Source organism: Eptatretus burgeri, chromosome 1 (assembly GCF_056783735.1).
Source record: "Eptatretus burgeri isolate ZD-2024b chromosome 1, Ebu_testis_v1, whole genome shotgun sequence".
NCBI lineage: Eukaryota > Metazoa > Chordata > Myxini > Myxiniformes > Myxinidae > Eptatretus > Eptatretus burgeri.
The window spans coordinates 163,730,023-163,749,870 of record NC_140961.1 but is presented as its reverse complement, the minus strand read 5'-3'; the positions used below and the strand labels follow the sequence as shown (position 1 = coordinate 163,749,870).

The 19,848-nt window shown below is 44.2% G+C and overlaps 1 protein-coding gene across 6 annotated transcripts in view; it reads right to left on the bottom strand.

Annotated features, from left to right (window-relative positions):
* LOC147035913 (arrestin domain-containing protein 1-like) overlaps positions 1–18,669 on the bottom strand; it is a 102,914-nt gene extending 84,245 nt beyond the window's left edge. For 2 of the 6 annotated variants that reach the window (XR_015049834.1, XM_085848273.1), the window contains exon 1: positions 13,967–14,217. Coding sequence is in view for 3 of the 6 variants with exons in the window: in XM_085848273.1 (XP_085704399.1) it covers positions 13,967–14,084 (118 nt within the window). In the remaining 3 variants the exon portion in view is untranslated. Of the gene's footprint in view, positions 1–13,966; positions 14,220–17,695; positions 17,742–18,606 lie in introns of those variants that run through there. The other 4 variants (XM_085848288.1, XR_015049852.1, XM_085848279.1 and 1 more) reach the window with 4 other exon arrangements.
* Positions 18,670–19,848: the final 1,179 nt, after the last annotated feature.

The following is a 19,848-nucleotide window of genomic DNA, read 5'->3' as shown; positions in this document are numbered from 1 at the left end:
ACTGTGTATTAACCTTTTTAGGTTGGCATTCCACTGCGACGGCAAACAAACCCAGTGTAGCCGCACTGCTATAGCAGGTTTGCCACCACATTGTTGATTAAATACAATACATAGCAACTGCAGATGGAAACAATGGTGGTGTTGTGATTCATGTTTAGAATTTAAAAGTTAGTCCATACTCCATACCAGTCTAGATTTCAGTTAGGATCATTGACACATGTCACGGTCAGTTTATGATTGAACTTCGAAGGATGACACTGATACTTAGTGATAGCAGAACATCCAGTCGGATTCCTAATAGTTAGATTCTATAGTACAGTAATCACTGGGTATTGTTTGTGACCATTCTGTCAAAAATTAGTTAACAGTAGAAAGGAGATCCGACCTTCTAGATCCGTCACACTCATCATCATCATCCTGATCATCACCGGGCGCGGCATCGGCGGCTACAGTAGCTGCAATCCCCATACCGAACCTGTGCTTGCTGTGGTGTCCTTGTAGCGCCTTGACAGCAACCTTACTTTCGGGGCTTCCTGCCACATCAATCCACTTAGCAGCACATTCCTGAAATTTCTTAATGCTTTTCTCACCAAAAAGGAATTACTTTGCTGTGGGTGTTGATGACATGCATCAAACAGAACCCCAAAGAACTGCCTTCAGAATCTTCGGCAGCACCAGAATCAGACGACATGTACGTCGCCATGAGAGCTAGTGAGTTTACAGCTTGCCTGAAACGAAGCGCGTGATTGGTTGATGGGCGTGGTGCTGCATGTCAAAAGCGCTGTGATTGGACGATGTTTATCAGAAAATTGTCACAATTTCGGGTGTTTATTCTATATTTTAAAAAAATGTGCAAGTTTTGTGCTTGACGAGTTTCAGATATGATTTCTACAATATTTTCACACAACATATTATAAATACAGGTAGATACACGAGGTGGGTCACAAAACTAAACAAAACAAAAGCTCGGCCCATGGTCTTTCCCTCTTCAAAGCAAATTACTCTGGCTTCTCCCTCAAAGCTTCCCCTCACCTTTCTCAAAAGCTTCCCCCTCACCCTTCTCCGTCAATTCTCCCGCTTCGCCCCTCTCTTTCAAATATCACCCCTCACTCCCCCTTCTCAAAGCTTCCCCCTTCACAACTACAAAGCTGCCTCCTTCCCCAAACCTCTCTCTTCCAGCTCATTCATCCGCCTTCTCCAATCGAACACATCCCTTTGGCCCCTCTCTGATTACTCCCCACCACTGGCGTACTAAGGTGGGTGCAGGAAGGGTGGTCCCGGGTGAGAGCCAGGAGAAGGGGTGCCATTGGGAGAGTTGAAATACCAGTGCGATGATATAACGATGGTTTTAGTTGCACGACATTATAATATTGTTACGGTTGTTGGGGCAGATGGAGGAATTTAATCGGAAAATTAGGATTGAATGGAGTTGTTTGGTCCATGGATGTGTAGGAGACATCTCGATGTAATTAAGTAGTGAGACTGTGAGCTTAAGTGTTACTCATCACCACACTGGCGATGATGCTGTGTTAATTAGACAGGGATTAAGAATAAGTTTCCCCAGTATGTGATTGCCCCCCTGTAACCTATTCCTATGTTTTTGCATTTACAAGTGAGCCAAGGTACCAAGCAGGCAGAAGCCCCGCCTCCAAGGGTGACAGCGAGCGGTCACGCCCCCAAGGCTGATAAATGATGGGCGTGAGATCAGAAACTCGCTGAGCAGGCGGAAGCCCCGCCTTCCCAGGTTTCGTGCGAGCAAGCCACGCTCTGGAGGAGGAAACGGGGGTTCAGTGTGACGTCAGTCAGAGGCGAGAGAACGGGAGAGCGCACACACGAGGTCAGTGTGAAGAGGAACGGTTGAGTGTGGAGTGAGGGATGCACGCGGTCGAGAGAGAGAGAACGTAGCTTGCGGATGGCCTGTAATAACAGGACTTTACGGTGTATGTTCTGTTACTCTGCTTCTAACTTTGTTTCTGGTGTATGTTCTGCCTCCATCCCCTCCCTTACCTCAAATGGCTGCACAGCTGACACTGCATGTGAAAAGGCTGAATGTCTAAACTCTGTGTTTGCTTCTAAATCTTGTGTCTCAAACCCATTGTTTTCTGCACCAACCTGACCTAGTCGTACCCAGCTGTTCCTTGACTCTGTCCTTTTCTCCTGTCAAGATGGAGAGCTTGCTGTCAAACGTCGACTCTGCAACCGGTCCAGATGGCATCAGCCCTCGTGTTCTAAAAACCTGCTCTGCTGCTCTTACTTACCCTCTCTCTCTCTGTTCAATTCACCGTCTCATTTTCTCAAGGTCATCTGCCATCTGCTTGGAAATCAGTATTCATTACTGCTCTGCATATAAAAGGTGCAAAAACGTATCCCTGCAAGTACAGACCAATCAGCCTTCTCCCAATCATCAATCAGCAAGGTCATGGAATCCATCATCACTTCCGACATCAAATCCTTCCTTTTCTCCAATGGCTTGGTTTCCGATCATCAATTTGGATTTAGACCAGGTCACTCAACCCTGGACATGCTATTTCTGCTTTCCCAACAATGGATGGAGGTCCTAAATGCCAAACATGAGATCAGATCCATCTCCCGAGACATATTGTGAGCTTTCGATATGGCCTGGCATCCTGCACTGTTCACTAAACTCCCTCCCGATAGTATCCAAGGCCATCTCTACTCATGGCTCATGACTTCCTCTCCTGTCGCAGCCAATGTGTGGCTCTTCATGGAATTCTCTCATCTTCTCTTCCCAACCAGGCTGGAGTTCGTCGAGGCAGTGTTCTTGACACTGTGCTTTTTCAGGTATTCATCAATGATCTCTCAGATTTCATGGAAAATATTATTTATCTCTTTGGTGATGATGCCACCCTCTGCTATACCATCTCTCAGCCCTCTGAATGGCAGGCGGCAGCCTCTTCACTTTCTGCAGACCTGGATAAAAATCACAAACTGCCAAAGCAGGCCTTCAAAAGTGCCAAACTGCCAAAGCAGGCTTTGAAAAGTGCCAAACTGCGCAAGCAGGCTTTGAAAAGTGCCAAACTGCGCAAGCAGGCTTTGAAAAGTGCCAAACTACTCAAGCAGGCTTTGAAAAGTGCCAAACTGCGCAAGCAGGCTCTGAAAAGTGCCAAACTACTCAAGCAGGCTTTGAAAAGTGCCAAACTGCCCAAGCAGGCTTTGAAAAGTGCTAAACTGCCCAAGCAGGCTCTGAAAAGTGCCAAACTGCTCAAGCAGGCTCTGAAAAGTGCCAAACTGCCCAAGCAGGCTTTGAAAAGTGCCAAACTGCTCAAGCAGGCTTTGAAAAGTGCTAAACTGCCCATGGTCTTAGTTACAAGATGAAAAGGGCAGAACTGCTTGGGCAGTTCAATCTCCGTACAAAAAGAAGAAGAAAGGAGTACTTTAATCTCAGGGAAGCTTAACCAAAAATCCTGAATTATACCAACACCTTCCCAACCAATATTTAACTGTTAAAACTTCCAGATAACTACACGCACCACTTGGTCCACAAGTCCGACAGATGTAGAACAAACTGTGGATGCTACTACACCAACAGGTTTCCACTTAACCCCAGATATGTCTCTCAAGTCACACACCTTATTGATTCCTCCTTGGATACATTTTTGAATCATGGCATGACTGAGGAATACCAGGGAAAAAATTATTGAAGAAAATGGGTTCTTGAAGGAATATTCTGCAATTATATGCCTCAAGCAATCGGTGGACATCAAAACCTTTCCAAATGTTCAGTAAGCTCCGGTAGAATTTCAGAAGAGAAGCAAAGTTTATGTGCTCGAGATCCACCAACAAATGATGCCGATCATATCTCAGTTTACCAGCTTGTTGCAGGAGAAAAATGCAAATGGTCGCCAGGTTAGCTGTTCAGTGAACAGCAGATTCTGCAGAGACTGCAATCGAAAGGCCACAATCCGACCAAAGATGTCGATAACACCTGGGCCACCCTCCTTCCCAGGATAGTACAGTATCTCAGGTTGTAGCCAATGGTATCCACTCCAAAATAAATTTACCAGCATTCACTGAATAGCCATAATTAATTGATTTGATGGCTGCAGAACAGTGATTCTGTGCCACAATTTTGTTGCAATCAAATTATTGATAACAAGAGAATGATGATGACAAGAGTATTTAGATGAAAGGGACTTCAACAGTCCTTCCCATGTTTTCAGTCTGTCCTTAATTTGTTCCAAAACTCCTTCCCAATTTTTCATCTCCAACTCATGATTGCCAAGGTACACTCCAAGATATTTAACTCCATCCGTTCTCCAGACAAAGTTCTGTGGGAGTGATGGTGGTAATGCACAGCAGAAGTCACTTTTTCCGCACCATAATGTTTTTTTGTTTTTTTTTTGTTTATCTTGTCGAGGCTCGTGTGAGAGCTAACAAACAACGCACAGCAAGGAGGGGGGGGGCATGAGACAAGAGGGGAGGGAGTGGGAAGGACAAAACAGTGGGGAACAGAGACATTAGGAGATCTGTGGAAGGGAGAGGAATGGGGTGGGGAACATGGGGAATAGAAGATGGACATTACAGGGACTTTCAGGAAGGAAAGCAGGGAATTTGAAGGAGGTGGGTTTAGGGTGGATTAACAGGGGTAGAAAAGATCAAGGATTTGGATGGGGGATGATAAGAGGTGGTGGTGAACAGCAGTTTTGAAGTCCTGAAGGGAAGAATGGGATTGAATGGAGTGAGGGAATTTATTCCAAAGGCGGGGAAAAAGAGGAATGAAAGAGTGAAGGTGAGCAGTGATTTGTGATTTTCGTAGTTTTACCAGAAGGGGGTTGTTGGCGGACCTTGAGCGCCCTGCTGAAATGTGGTGGGGACAAATCACAGAGAGAGCAGGGGGGGTATGAGGCTGGAGAGGAGAAGGCAGAAGACAGAAAGACCACCGACCAGCCTGCGGTGAGAGAGAGTGAGAGGCCCAAAGACTCAGCCTCATTGCAGGAGATGCCAATGATCGGAAATGCCTTGGTTTCCACAGCGTGAAGCCGAGAAAGGTGGGAGGCAGGAGCACCAGCCCAGAGGGGAGAGCAGTAGTCCATCAGGCTACGGACAAAAGCTTTGTAAGTGGTCAGGAGCTCAGGTAGGCCGAGGAAGGAATTTGCACGATGGAGGATTCCCAGTCGGCGATTGGCTTTGGAGGCCAGGTTTGAAATGTGGCTTTCCCAGGAAAGGTCATGGCAGATCGTGAGACCCAGAAGCTTGAAAGAAAGGACTTCTTGTTTGTTGATGATTGTTGAGAAAGTGGATGGTGGGGGGGGGGGGTTTCCAAACGGTCCTTTCGGAGAGACATAGTGAGAGTGTGAGATTTGTCCAGATTGAAAGACATGTTCCACGTGTTGAACCAGTTTGTGATTTTATCCAGAACTGCATAGAGTGAAGAAGCTGCTTCTTGTCTGTCTGAGGGATGACAGATGGTATGGCAGAGGGTGGAGTCATCAGGATAGAGACAAAGAGGATTTTCCAGAGAGTTGGAGAGATGATTGATGAAAACCAGAAAAAGAACAGGGCACAGAACGCTACCTTGAGGAACTCCAACCTGGACAGGAAGAGGGGATGAAAGAACTCCATTTAGGGCCACACTTTGACTGTGACAGGAGAGGAAGTCTCCGAGCCATGAGTGGAGATGTCGTTGGATACCATAGGAAGAGAATTTGGTGAGCAGGGCAGGGTGCCAGACTGTGTCAAAAGCACGCGATATGTCTAGGGATATGGCTCTGATTTAATGTCCAGCATTGAGTACCTCAATCCATTGTTGGGAGAGCAAAAGCAGTATATCCAGGGTAGAGTGACCTGGTCTGAAACCAAATTGAAGATCAGAAATCAAGCCATTGGAGAAGAGGAAGGATTTAATGTCTGAAGCGATGATTGATTCTATAACCTTGCTGATAATTGGGAGAAGGCTGATTGGTCTGTAGTTGCAGGGATCTGTTTTTGCACCTTTTTATGCAGGGCAGTATTGTTTGCTGATTTCCAAGCAGATGGCAGATGACCTTGAGCAAATGAGGGTGAATAGAACAGAGAGAGGGTGAGCAAGAGCAGAAGAGCAGGCTTTTAGCACACGTGGGCTGATGCCGTCTGGACCGGTTGCAGAATCTGAGTTGAGGTTTGACAGCAAACTCTCAACCTTGTCAGGAGAAAAGGACACAGAGTCCAGGGACAGTTGGGTGCGATTGGGTAAGGTGGGTAGAGAAAGCGATGGGTTTTGGACACAAGATTTAGCTGTAAACACCGAGTTTAGACATTCAGCCTTTTCACGTACGGTATCAGCAGTGCAGCCATTTGACGTAAGGGAGGGGATGGAGGGGAACATACACCAGAAACAGATTTGATTAGACGCCACCAGGATTTTGAGGAGGGAGAGAGGTTTGAAAGTTCAGACTTGAGATGAGAAAGATGTTGTTTTCTGGCTTTCCTGAGGGTAGATACACACTTGTTCCGAGCTTTATGGAAGGGACTGAGATTACCCTCAGTTGGGTTTGTTTTCAGTGAGGCAAAGGCAAGTTGTTTCAGGACAACTGCCTCACCACAAGTTTCAGTAAACCAAGGGTGGGAGGAAGGGTAGGACAACTGAAGACAAGAGGGTATAAATCTGTGCATGAGAGAGAGCAAGTTTCTTTGAAAGAATTCCCAGTACGAGTTGATGTTGGAGAAAGTAGCGATAGGAGACCACTCTATAAGTGTGATAGCTGCTTGGAGACCCTGCCAGTCGGCTTGAGTGAAATGCCAGACTCGACGGTGGTGAGGTGGTTCTCTGATAACAGCCAGTGAGCTGTCCACTTTGACAAGGATGTGGTGAGAAGAACCGATTGGAGCGAAGGAAGAACAGCAGATATTGTCAGGGAAATTTGTCAAAATCAGATCCAGAAGAGATGCAGTAACATTGGTTGAGATCCGCGTCAGGAAATTGACCGATTGAGACAGTCCCAATGAGTCGCAGAAAGCTTTTGCTGAAGTGCGATGACAGGTGAGAGAGGTACCCATTAGGGTGTTTCATATTGCAACTTTTTTGCGCTAGTGAAGTTGGCTTCCCGTCGTTGCTTTCCAATATGGATAAAAACCCCACTGGCCGATTTTTAGAATTTTCCTCCCAAAAATGGCCGCCAGCGCCTATTTTTTCCAAAATGGAGGCCTTTTTTCGTGTTTTGACACATAAATCGACTCCTACACATGCTAAAATACGTTAATGTTACTTGATATGTGTATGTTTGTAGATGATTATGATTGCTATGTCCGCTCGCAGTCGGGGACTAGACACTCGGCATCCAATATGGCGGAAAAATCCAAAATGGCGTCCAAGATGGCCGATTTTTGGCCACTGGAAAGTTGTTCCCTCCGATGTGGGTTCTAATATGTCGAGTTATAGGTTTTTGGGTGTGCTGAATTCGTTTTTATGCTCTAAAATGCAGTATATCTGTCACAGAGACGTCTGCGGGGATCATGCTCTCGCGTTAAGAAGTAGTTCTTGCAAGTCCGAAGAAGAATTTTGAATATTCTCGCCCTCATTGATATCAGAAAATAACAATTAAATATTCGAAGGTCAAACATGTATTTATTTAACATGTACAGTATATACACGAATTACTGGTATTCTAATGCCATAATGAATGTTCTAATATGAATTCATGTCTGCGTGCCTATCAGCCTCGATAATCAATAATATTGGCCATGGCATGGCATACATGGCTGGAGCGACATTTCAAATTAAAATTTCCATAGTTCAAAAACATCAATGTTCACACTTCGCTTCATATAGTTATCTACATTTTCTGAAGAGTGGATTTCGTGTATCCAGCATAATTCTGCCTGTGCCACCCAACCACTTGAAGCAAAGCTTGTCTTTGCTGTTCATCCCTCGTTTTGTCAAAAAAAATCTGAAATCAACTTAATTCTACGCTCTGCAAGGTCGTTAACTACGTGAACATTGTGCACATAGTTTACGAATTTTTGGTAACAATCACTTTCTGGCCATGTGCTTGCAGGCTCACACATCAATTCTACATCTAGTACATCATATAGTTGAAGAAGATTGAATAACCGCCACAAGTCGTCATCTATGAAACTGCTGAGACACAGGTCACTACTCTCATTCTCATCCACGGCCGGAAATTTTGGCTTTCCTGAGCCGAGTTGATCATGAGGTAGTCTCAGTGTCTGATGCAACAGTTTTGCCATCGTTTCTCGCTCATCTGTGGGCACGTTGGAATCGGCAAGAGCGAAAACTACCAATTGCGGTGTCAAATACCATAGGTATCGAATCAACACCTGATATCAATGAGGGCGAGAATATTCAAAATTCTTCTTCGGACTTGCAAGAACTAGTTCTTAACGCGAGAGCATGACCCCCGCAGACGTCTCTGTGACAGATATACTGCATTTTAGAGCATAAAAACGAATTCAGCACACCCAAAAACCTATAACTAGACATATTAGAACCCACATCGGAGGGAACAACTTTCCAGTGGCCAAAAATCGGCCATCTTGGACGCCATTTTGGATTTTTCCGCCATATTGGATGCCTCATGTCTAGTCCCCGACTGCTAGCAGACATAGCAATCATAATCATCTACAAACATACACATATCAAGTAACATCAACGTATTTTACCAGGTTGGTATATAGGTATATAGGAGTTTTACACAAGAGATGAAAGTTTCACCAAAACCCATTCCCTTCAAAACAGAAAAAAGGTATTTGTGATCAACACGATCAAAGGCCTTAGCTTGATCAAGAAACAGTAATCCAAAATCATCACATAGGTGCTTATTGCATGAAATAATATCTCTTACCAAAAATATATTGTCGTGGATAGATCTTTCAGGCACACAATAAGTTTGGTCTGGATGTATAACAGAACTGATAACAGTTTTCATGCGATTTGCAAGTATTTTAGAGAGAATTTTATAATCAGCACACAGTAAAGACACCGGTCGCCAGTTCTCCACCAGTTGAGGGTTTCCAGATTTTGGCAGTAAACATACGACCGCTCTTCTGCAGGACACCGGAAGTTCTCCATCACGTATGCTTTCATCAAGAACGTCAAGTAAATGAGGTCCCACAATGTTCCAAAAAGTTATAGAATTCCCCTGGCAAGCCATCTATTCCAGAGGCTTTCCCATCTTTCAGGCTCCTCACAGCTGCTTCAAGTTCATTTGCCGAAACTGGGGAGTCAAGCACGTGTTGCTCATCCTCCTTGACATTCGGGAGCCCAGCAATTAATTATTGCATCACCTCATTGTCCACGTTCCGAGGAGAATACAAGTTAGAATAGAAATCCCTCAGTGTACGCCTGATCGCTTGCTGAGAGGTTACCAGGGACCAATTGGGAGTGAGTAAACTGTGAATTTGTTGTGACCTTTTAAGAGAGGTATCTAATTTAAAGAAGTCCTTGTTTGGCATATCCAATGTTAAATCGCTCATTCACATTCTTCCCAAGGTACCTATTGCTTGTTGCCGTACCATCTCCTCCAGCAATGCTTTCTTATCCCATATTGATTGGTCACGCATGTCTTTCCCAACCTCATCATTGTTTTGTTCTCAGAATACTATTTCCGTTTTAACCGGTCAATTGATATTGACTGCCTTTTGGTGCTATATAGACAATATTGTTGACAAAAAGTTTTTATTTGGGTTTTTGCAATATCCCACCACAACTGAAGACTATCAAAATCAAATCGAGAAGACCGAATTTTCTCCCACACGACTCGAAAGGCATCATTGAAACCCTTATCTTGTAAGAGACTAGTATTGAGAGACCAATAAGCACTACCACAGGGTGGAAAGGGTAATTTGAAAGACATTGAGATTAGACTGTGATCAATAAACCCAGTCGGCACAATTTGAGTCGAAGACACAACATTTAACATTAGCTTATTTACGTAAAACCTGTCAAGTCTTTCCATTGACATAATGCCATCATTACATCTGCACCATGTGTAACAACGTAAAAGTGGATGTTGTGACCTCCACACATCCTTAAACCGGTAATTTTTGACGGTGTCTTCTAACACTTTTGTGGAAGCAACATGTGGTTCATGGCCAATCCTATCAATTTAAGGACAAATTGTACAGTTAAAACCTCCTGCAATACAAATAAAAGCAGTTGCATCCAAAGTTTTTACATTGTCCCGTAGTGTGGATAAGAAGATTTTCCTCTACATGTTCTGGCACATGTTCTCTACATGTTCTACATGTTCTGGTTCTGACGCGCTGTTCTGGCACATGCTCCCATACCTGACCTGACCTCTACATGGGATCACTTGGTGCATACACATTGAGGATAACAATCTTTTGAGTGTTGTAAAGAAACTCTACTGATATCAAATTCCCTTTATAGATTTCTTTGAAGGAAACCTGATGAGCACACAACCTGTGACTTTGGCAGATGGCAACACCAGCTTGAGGTGTAGGAAACCCGCTAAACTACCACCGCCCCTTGAAGAGCTTCACCCAATCAGCTACCTGAGTATTCATAGCATGGGTTTCTTGTCATAAAATAATATCAGCTTTTGCTTCCTCTCTTGCTTGAAGGGTTTGTACTTTCCGTAAGGTGGAACGACCTCCATTTATATTCAGATATGTTATGCTCAATTCCATTATTGATTATTTTGTGGAATGAAGTCACTTTCCTCATTTAGTTCCTTGTTTGCCTTTGTAACAGCTTTCCTTAAGCGCTGAAATTCAGGTTCCTTAAGGTCCTTCCCTTGCAGCAAAGGCTTTGCAGCTGAAATGAAAGCCAGAATATTGGGGAAATGATCTTTGATTCGCACATTGCATTGTCGAAAGATTTCTTTCAGAAACCTAACAATGTTTTCTTAAGCCACTTCAGAGTGCTCATCTTCCTCTTGAGATGCACCCAAAGCTTCTCGCCAATTGGAAGGAAGGTCATCAGCCATTATATCTGGTTCATCATCATCACTTAATTGCGTTTCAGCAGCTAGCTTTGCTTCTGTGCTACCTGCTCCATCATCGTATAATTTAGGCTCCTCATCCTCATTCTCCTCAAGCAGGAGGGTGGAGACATCACCACGAATATCACCATCAGTGACTAATTTGCTTTTGCAGGTTTGATGTCTGCTTTCAGAAATCCCTTTGTTTAAATCATGAGCAGGGGGCATGATCTCAGCCCTACTCTCACCACCTTGCTCACTATCAACATCATTAGGAGTGTTTTCTACTTGCACCATCAACACCTTGTTGCCCTCATCCTCCTTTCCAGTATTTAAAAAGGACCTTTTCAAAGGCTTCCGTAAAACTATGTCCACAATCATTTCCTCTGCAGGCTGTGACTCCTCTTCTGCGTCGTTTACACAACCCACAGGTACATTGGCTGACTCATCGTTGACACGATTAACCGCCATATTTGTTGTCATCATTATCTATACTGTACATATGAACTTTATCAGCACCCTTCTGAGCTGTACCTTGGCGTTCCGGCACAGACTCCTGCTCTACACGTGACTCGTTTTCAACGTTCTCTGTGACGTGCACAGGAGGGTCTGCTCTGGTTACCGTAGCATACGTTTTCTTCACATCAGGACAATATTGCCTTGTGTGGTCGTACGCTCCGCACTCATAGCATATTAGCCTCTCTGTTGCCGCAAAAATCCTATGTTCACGTTTTGATGTTTTGGACACAAGAGAGACATTTAACTGCGTCACACCATCTCTTAAAACAACATAGCAAACCTGTCTAAACGTTTCGATGTGTTTAAGCTTTCCATCCATGGTGCGGATGGAAGATTTAATGATTCTCGACACCACAGTATCGTACTTGTAATGTCGTGATGTACAAACGATCAGACTGACCACGATGCGTTCAACTTCACGAAGGTTTTATTGAGAACATTCAGCTCCATGGTTGGTCCCATGTGTCGCGCATGCGCACACCACTCACATCAAACTCAAGGGAGGGCGATACATCACACGACCTCCCCCTTGAATTACAAATCCAACCGGTCTGGATGTTTAGATACACGGGAGGACCTACGCAAAGGAGTTGTTACAGGTGACATGGACAAACGCACCGGACTGGCAGCGGGTACAGGTACAGAAACTTCGGGTAGACACACATCACTGACACCTTCAGATGCAGGCTCGGACACAACAGTTGCATTCTCAGACAACGGAACAATAACTGGATGAATCACAGGATTTGCATCAACCACCAACTCAATATAACGCAGCTTAATCTGATCCACATGTTTCCTAACTGTACGTCCATCTTTCACCTCGACACAAAAAAACACGAGTTCCTTCCTTGCTAATAACAACACCTGGCATGCATTTCGCTCCTCGGCCATGGTTCAGTACATGAACAGCATCGTTTACAGCAAAGTCACGCAATGCGGCCGTGCGATCATGATAGTATTTCTGACTCTGACGCTTGTTATCAACAGTTTCACTGATGTCAGGATAAACAAGAGAAAGTCTAGTTTTGAGTTCTCGCTTCATCAGCAATTTGGTTGGAGGTACTCCAGTTATGGTATGTGGTCTGGATCTGCAACCTAGCAACATGTGTGACAAACGCGTTTGAAGCAAACCTTAAGTAACACACCTTAACACTTGCTTGGTAACCTGTACAGCACGCTCTGCCTGACCATTAGAAGAGGGTTTAAACGGAGCAGAACTGACATGTTTGATACCATTCAACCTCATGAATTCCTGAAATTCCTGGCATGTAAAACACGAACCATTATCGCTTACCAACACATCAGGTAGACCGTGAGTAGCGAACATGACACGTAAATTCTCAATGGTGGCAGCAGAAGTGCTGGTAGACATGATAGAGCATTCAATCCACTTGGAAAATGCATCAATGACAACAAGGAACATTTTTCCTAAGAATGGCGACATGAGGCCAAAAGAAAACAAGATTGCTCATATGCTGCTGAGGTTAAAAGTTAAAACCTCCACCAACCATCATCACCATGAAATATGGCTTGAAACTTTCCCACCACGGCACCCGTAACCAGACATGCAGGCATGCACATGCACCCATGGTGAATCCCTTAACAGATCCAAATCGACCCATATGAACCACGTCCGTGTGTGCTGTCTACGTACCTCTACCTTGTAGCAACTGCCCACTGTGCATCCCGATCAGGACACAAACTGTAACACCCAATTTTCACTCACACACTTCCTTAGATTTAGCTTCATATGCATGCAGTTTCAGGTTGCAAGGTTTAATGGTTTTGGAGTTATGGAAGAGAGGCGCGCGCACGCACGCACGCACGCACGCACGCACGCACGCACGCACGCACACACACACACTTACATTTATTAGTATCGATTTTGATGAGGTAAATTCATCCATTTAATGTCGCTTCACTTAACGTCATGGTTTTCAAGAACGTAACCACAGCTCTTAACCAAGGACCAAATGTGTTTCTGACTCCACTGTCTACCCTCTCCCAGCTCCCCCCTCCAACCTCCACAGTCCCCCCCTCTCCCACTTCCACAATCCACCCCCCTCTCTCACTTCCACAGTGCACCCCCCTCTCCCACCTCCACAGTCCACCAACCTCTCCCACCTCCACAGTCCACCAACCTCTCCCACCTCCACAGTCCACCCCCCTCTCTCACCTCCACAATCCACCCCCCTCTCCCACCTCCACAGTCCACCCCCCTCTCCCACCTCCACAGTTCATCCTATGTATGATCCAAGTCTAACATAATGATGTATTATATCCTCAGCACATAAGGAATTTGGTATTCGACCAAGGAAATAACAAAAACATCTTCAGGTCAAAAATACAAAAAACAAATTAATATATCGACGAATAAGAAAAAGGCTCAGAAAAACAATTCCATCCGGAGGTTTTCCAGGATACAGCAAAGCCCTGAACACACGAGAACCCGAAACACACATTATAATACATCATCAATCCCACGGGACAAGTCACAAGGAACATTTGTCCCGATCGATCGACCATTTTGATGTGCCAATTACCTTTGAAATTGCGAGGGCCGGACAGTCGGAACTGAACGGCTCCTGACAGGGTCTCTCCCACACGGTAAACATGGTCATCCCCAAAGAACACCAGGTTCAGACCTTCCACAACACTCATGCCGCAACGCGATGGACGACAAAGTTTGAGACCAATTCGGGAGGAGAGCACAAGGCGGGGCTCACATGACGACTCGCACTTTTGTCCTCACACGCGTCGATCTAACAAACTCGGCTTCCGTCACCGTCATCGGGAGGGCGGAGGGGACGGGCCGCGTGTTCCACAACAACCTTGTTTAAAATCTGCTTCATGTCACCAGGGCCAAGGCAGTCACTTCACGAACCACTTTGCAAAAGCAAAGTGTCGTCACACTTCGACAGATCTATTGGATCAATAACCTTCGTGACTGAGTTACTGGGAGAGTTCAATCAGATCACCAGAAGTTGATTGACTACATATTGTCCAACACTTGTTGCTTTAAACAATCCACATGGAAAGGGAGATGTGAAGAGTACCATTCACTTAATGAATGCACAAATAGAAAAATACATACACATATACAGTACATGTGTAAATATATAAATAAATATATATATATATGTAGAAATAAATATGTATACACACGTATATACACGTACACAAATATACATAGATACATATACACATATACATACACACATACACACACACACGAATACATATATCCACATATAATACACATACACACAAAAACACCAACACATCCACATACATACACACATTTACACATCTACACATATACACACATATACATATAGACATACATATATACACATGAATACATATATACACACATATACACAGATACCAAGGCATACATATACATATGTACACACATATACACACGTACACATTAATACACATATACTCACATATACAGATATACACACAGATACACAAATACACAAATACACACATATACATATATACACACATATACACAGATACCAAGGCATACATATACATATGTACACACATATACACACGTACACATTAATACACATATACTCACATATACAGATATACACACAGATACACAAATACACAAATACACACATATACATATATACACACATATACATATATACACAAATACAAGTATACATATATGCACACATATACATATATACACACATATACACGCATACACATGTATACATATAAACACACATATACAAAAATACACACGTAGACATATAAACACACATTTACACATATACACTTAAACACATGTACAGACGTATACATATTGTTGCGAAATCGCGCCCGCCAGCGTGCGAACGGACACGTGACTCGAATCGCGGCACGTCGCCCACTGGACGGACAATTCAGTCGTGACCCTCTCGGACCAACGCCGGGAGCTAGTCACGGGTGGGGGTTTAACCTCACCACTATCGTGCCAATTGCCCACACGCGCAGGATAGGGTTGCTCGCTAAATTCAATCTGCCTAAGTACCTGCGCGAATGGTCGACCGGGCGATCGCACCACGCCACAGGCCGACTCCGGACACGAACCGCTTAAGCGGTCCGTTCCGTGCTACAGTGATAACCGAGCGGTGTTATCATCGGCCTCAACGGTTCCGATTAATTATCGGGCGTATTAAGCCCACTACAAACCCTTTATGTGAAACAGGATGGAGGGTCAATTAAAAGGAAGGAGACGAAGCGGAACGGGAAAACAGTTCAACACAATGCACATTTATTCCACGGCACACGGAAAGCACGTATATACAGCCACAATAATCAAAATGCACATATAAAGTGAAAGCAAGAGTTAAACCGAATACGCGCACACACAGCAACACTTACACAGTTCTACTTTACAGATGGCGCCAACACACATTTACTCAGAAGCAAAGGAAAGAAGCCACCCTCATAAACAAGGGGGCAGACGGGGCCCGTGGGCCTTTATGGCATGGGACTTGGCAGACCGAACGAGTCCCACGAGACCGTTGCAGGTTACCTGCACCCTCGCGGTGCGATGGTGGGCGAGCTCTCTCCGGCGCTCCTTGTACGAACGCACAGGTCCGCGCGACACAGCTGGCAGAGCGGCGCCTCCAGTCCGCGTCCCTCCGCGACGTCCGGACTCTCCACCAACTGCAAGTTCCAACGAGCGGGTCGCTCTACGGACCGCTTCTCCAAGACCCAGACGGGCAGAAGACCATGAACCGCCGACTGACACTGACACTCTCACCGACCGACCTGACCTGACCTCCTCTGACCTGACTTCCTCGCAGCGGCGCCTCCGTGCGCCCTTTTATTTCCACGGCACCCCACCCCTCCCTTTGCGGCACGCGGGGGGGGGGGGGGACATTCCACTCGACAAATCCGGGTGGGAGTTGAATTCCAACCGTCATTCTTGTTTACCAGGGAAATCGGGGTGGGAGTTGCTGTTGTTCCCCTTTTGTGTTCGTGGAGATGTTGACGGTTACTGGCGGAGTGGTGAGGATGGCGTGGTTGTTGAGAGGCAGGTGTGGTTGTGGTTGTTGTGAAGCGGCATTGTGGTTGGTGGTTGTTGTGTGATGGCAGTTGAGACGTGGTTGGTTCAAAATAAAGATAGAACAGAAAACGGCTATCTCAAAGCGTCGCAGCCCAAATGAATCACATAAACCCCCTCTAGACAACGGATTTGGGGCAAACTACACATGTACTTAGAGATTTCTCACCTACGGGCCCTTCATGGTGTAATGCGAATTTCCACAGCCGTAACAATATATACACACAGATACACAAATACACTTATACATGTGCACTTGTATACATATATACACACATATACACATATATACACACACACATACATATATCCACACATATACATATATACACACATATACATATATACACACGCATACATATATACACACATATACATATATATATATATATATATATATATATATATATATATATATATATATATATATATATATATATATACACACACGCATACATATATCCACACATATACACACATATACAAATATACACACAATACATATATACACACATATACATATATACACACGCATACATATATACACACGCATACATATATACACACATATACACACATATACAAATATACACACGTATACTTATATACGCACGTATGCATATATACACACGTAACCATAAATACAAATATACACAAATACATATATAAACACATATACAAATATACACACAATACATATATACACACGTAAACATATATACAAATATACACCAATACATATATACACACATACATATACATATATACACAGGTAAGCATATATCCCTCTGCAGTGTTAAATATTTCAATTTATTTAATCCTTTCGAGAATGTTAATCCTTTCCCAACACACAACACACCCAGATCTACAAATACTTATTTGTTCTTTTTTTCCCCCCACACACACACACTCTTTATAAAAGTCAGTGCTCCAAAGTTATTACTTCATCGCTGCGTTGGATCATGTCCTTCAAAGAATCCCCCAACTTTGTATGGAATGATTTGGAAGTGACAAACGGTGTTTGTTCATCAGCAACGTCCTTTTACCGATGAACTTGATACAAAACTCGACGATATCGACTTGATCATTGCTGAGTTACAAAACCAAAGCACACTTCTTGTAGAAGCTCGAGGTGAAATCATCGATTTGTTCCAAGACCTTTTTTTATGACCAAGAACCAGAAAAGGTGTTTTACCTTTGAGACGATGAACCCGTCGATGTTGCTCTTTGTTAGAAGGTACCTGATGAGAGTAAAGGAGAGTTAAAAATCCCTTCCACATATATTAATCCTTCTTCTCAAACATTTTAAGCATAATAACTCGAACCACTTGTACTTTCTTTTCAGCGTTGAAAATGACCTTAACCTATTAAACGGAGCTGAAACATTACTCAATCTTATCAGGGTTCATCTTTTTTATTATTATTATTATCATTATTATTATTATTATTATTATTATTATTATTATTATTATATAACCAATGGACTCCAATCATCACAACCTCCTAATCCTTGGATATTTTATGTTTCCTCATTTTTCGCTCACCTGGAATGTCGTTCTGGAGAGCTTATGTGATGGTGAAACTTTATGGATTTCGACGAAACTTCACCACAACGTTCATCACCGTGTTTATACCAAAGTTTGTTCATGGCATTAAAAAAAAAATCAGGCTCTCAGGGGGTCTACAGGGGTTGCCCCCCAAAATAGGTATTTGCTTTCTTCTCAGAAACTACGCACATAATTCTGATGAAACTGGATCACAACCGTCATCACCTCCCATGATGTACCAAAGTTTGTTCATGGCATTAAAAAAAATTAGGATCTGAGGGGGTCTGTGGAGGGAGTTTACAGGGAGTTTCCCCCCACCCCTAAAGAGGTATTTGCTTTCTTCTCAGAAACGACACACGCACACAATTTCGATGAAACTTGATCACAACCTTCATCACCCATTATGTACCAAAGATTGTTCACACCAGTAACACCAGTAAAACAAAAATCGTGGTCTGAGGGGGTCTATTGGGGGGGGGGGCGGGGAGAGATGTTGGTATGTTACACTTTCCAGCGATGTTGGTATATTACACCTTCCATTGGTGTTAGTGTGTTATACCTTCCAGTGAATTCCGAATGTTGTTTTGAGATGGACACCGTCAGGAAGGAGGAAACCAAGCAGGCCAAAAACCAACTTGGCAGAGGACTATGGTAGCTGATCTGGAAGAGATGGGTCCATCATGGTGTGAGGCAAAGAATGTAATGAAGGATAGAGATAAATGGCGAAAGGTCGTAGCAGCCTTATGTCCCATTGGGATGAAGAGGATAAGTAAGTAATAAATTTTGTCATTATTATTTTAAGCAAACCAGTGTTATTTATAGTGAGCTACCGAAGTGAAAAAAATCGTTACAAGGCGGACAAAAGCACCGTTTTCTTCACCAAAGAACCGCGACTTGATAAGAAAACGCCATGCGCCAAAAAAAATTGGCTTGCCAGAAGGGTCTCTTATGACGTCATTATGCTTAACTAGTACGGACCCGTAGGGGCGGGCCCGTAGGTGCGTGCCAGTATGTGCAGCCCTCTCTCGTCCCCCTCTCTTGCCCCCCCACTCTCATCCCCCCTCTCTCGCCTCCTCTCTCTCGTCCCCTTCTTGCCCCGCCTCTCTCTCCCCCCTCTCTTGCCCCCTCTCTCCCCCTAGTCTCGCCCTTCCTCTCTCCCCCTCCTCTGTTGCCCCTCTCTCTCGCCCTCACTCTCATCCCCCCTCTCCCATCCCCCTCTCTCGCAGGTATTGGTCAACAGATAAATGGCCGTAACTTGGGCACCGCTCGTCCGATTAATATCAAACCTCGAAAAGGCACATCCGCGGGTCCCCAGCAATATTCCTGGCAAGTTTCAATCAGATCAGACTGTCAATCGTGCAAATGAATAAATAAATAAGCATTAATTGTGACGTCATTCGTGACGTCATAACACCGTGTCTTGTCATTGGTCGACAGATAAATGGCCGTAACTTGGGAACCGCTTGTCCGATTAATATCAAACCTTGAAAAAGCACATCCGCAGGTCCCCAACAATATTCCTGGCAAGTTTCAATCAGATCGGACCATCAATCGTGCAAAAATAAACAAATAAATAATCATTAATTGTAACGTCATTCGTGACGTCATAGCACCGTGTCTTGTCATTGGTTGACAGATAAATGGCCGTAACTTGGGAACCGCTCGTCCGATTGACAACAAACCTCGAAAAGGCACATCCGCGGGTCCCCGGCAATATTCCTGGCAAGTTTCAATCAGATCGGACCGGCGGTCGTTGAGAAAGGGCGGTCGCAGACAAACAGACAAACAAACAGACAGACAG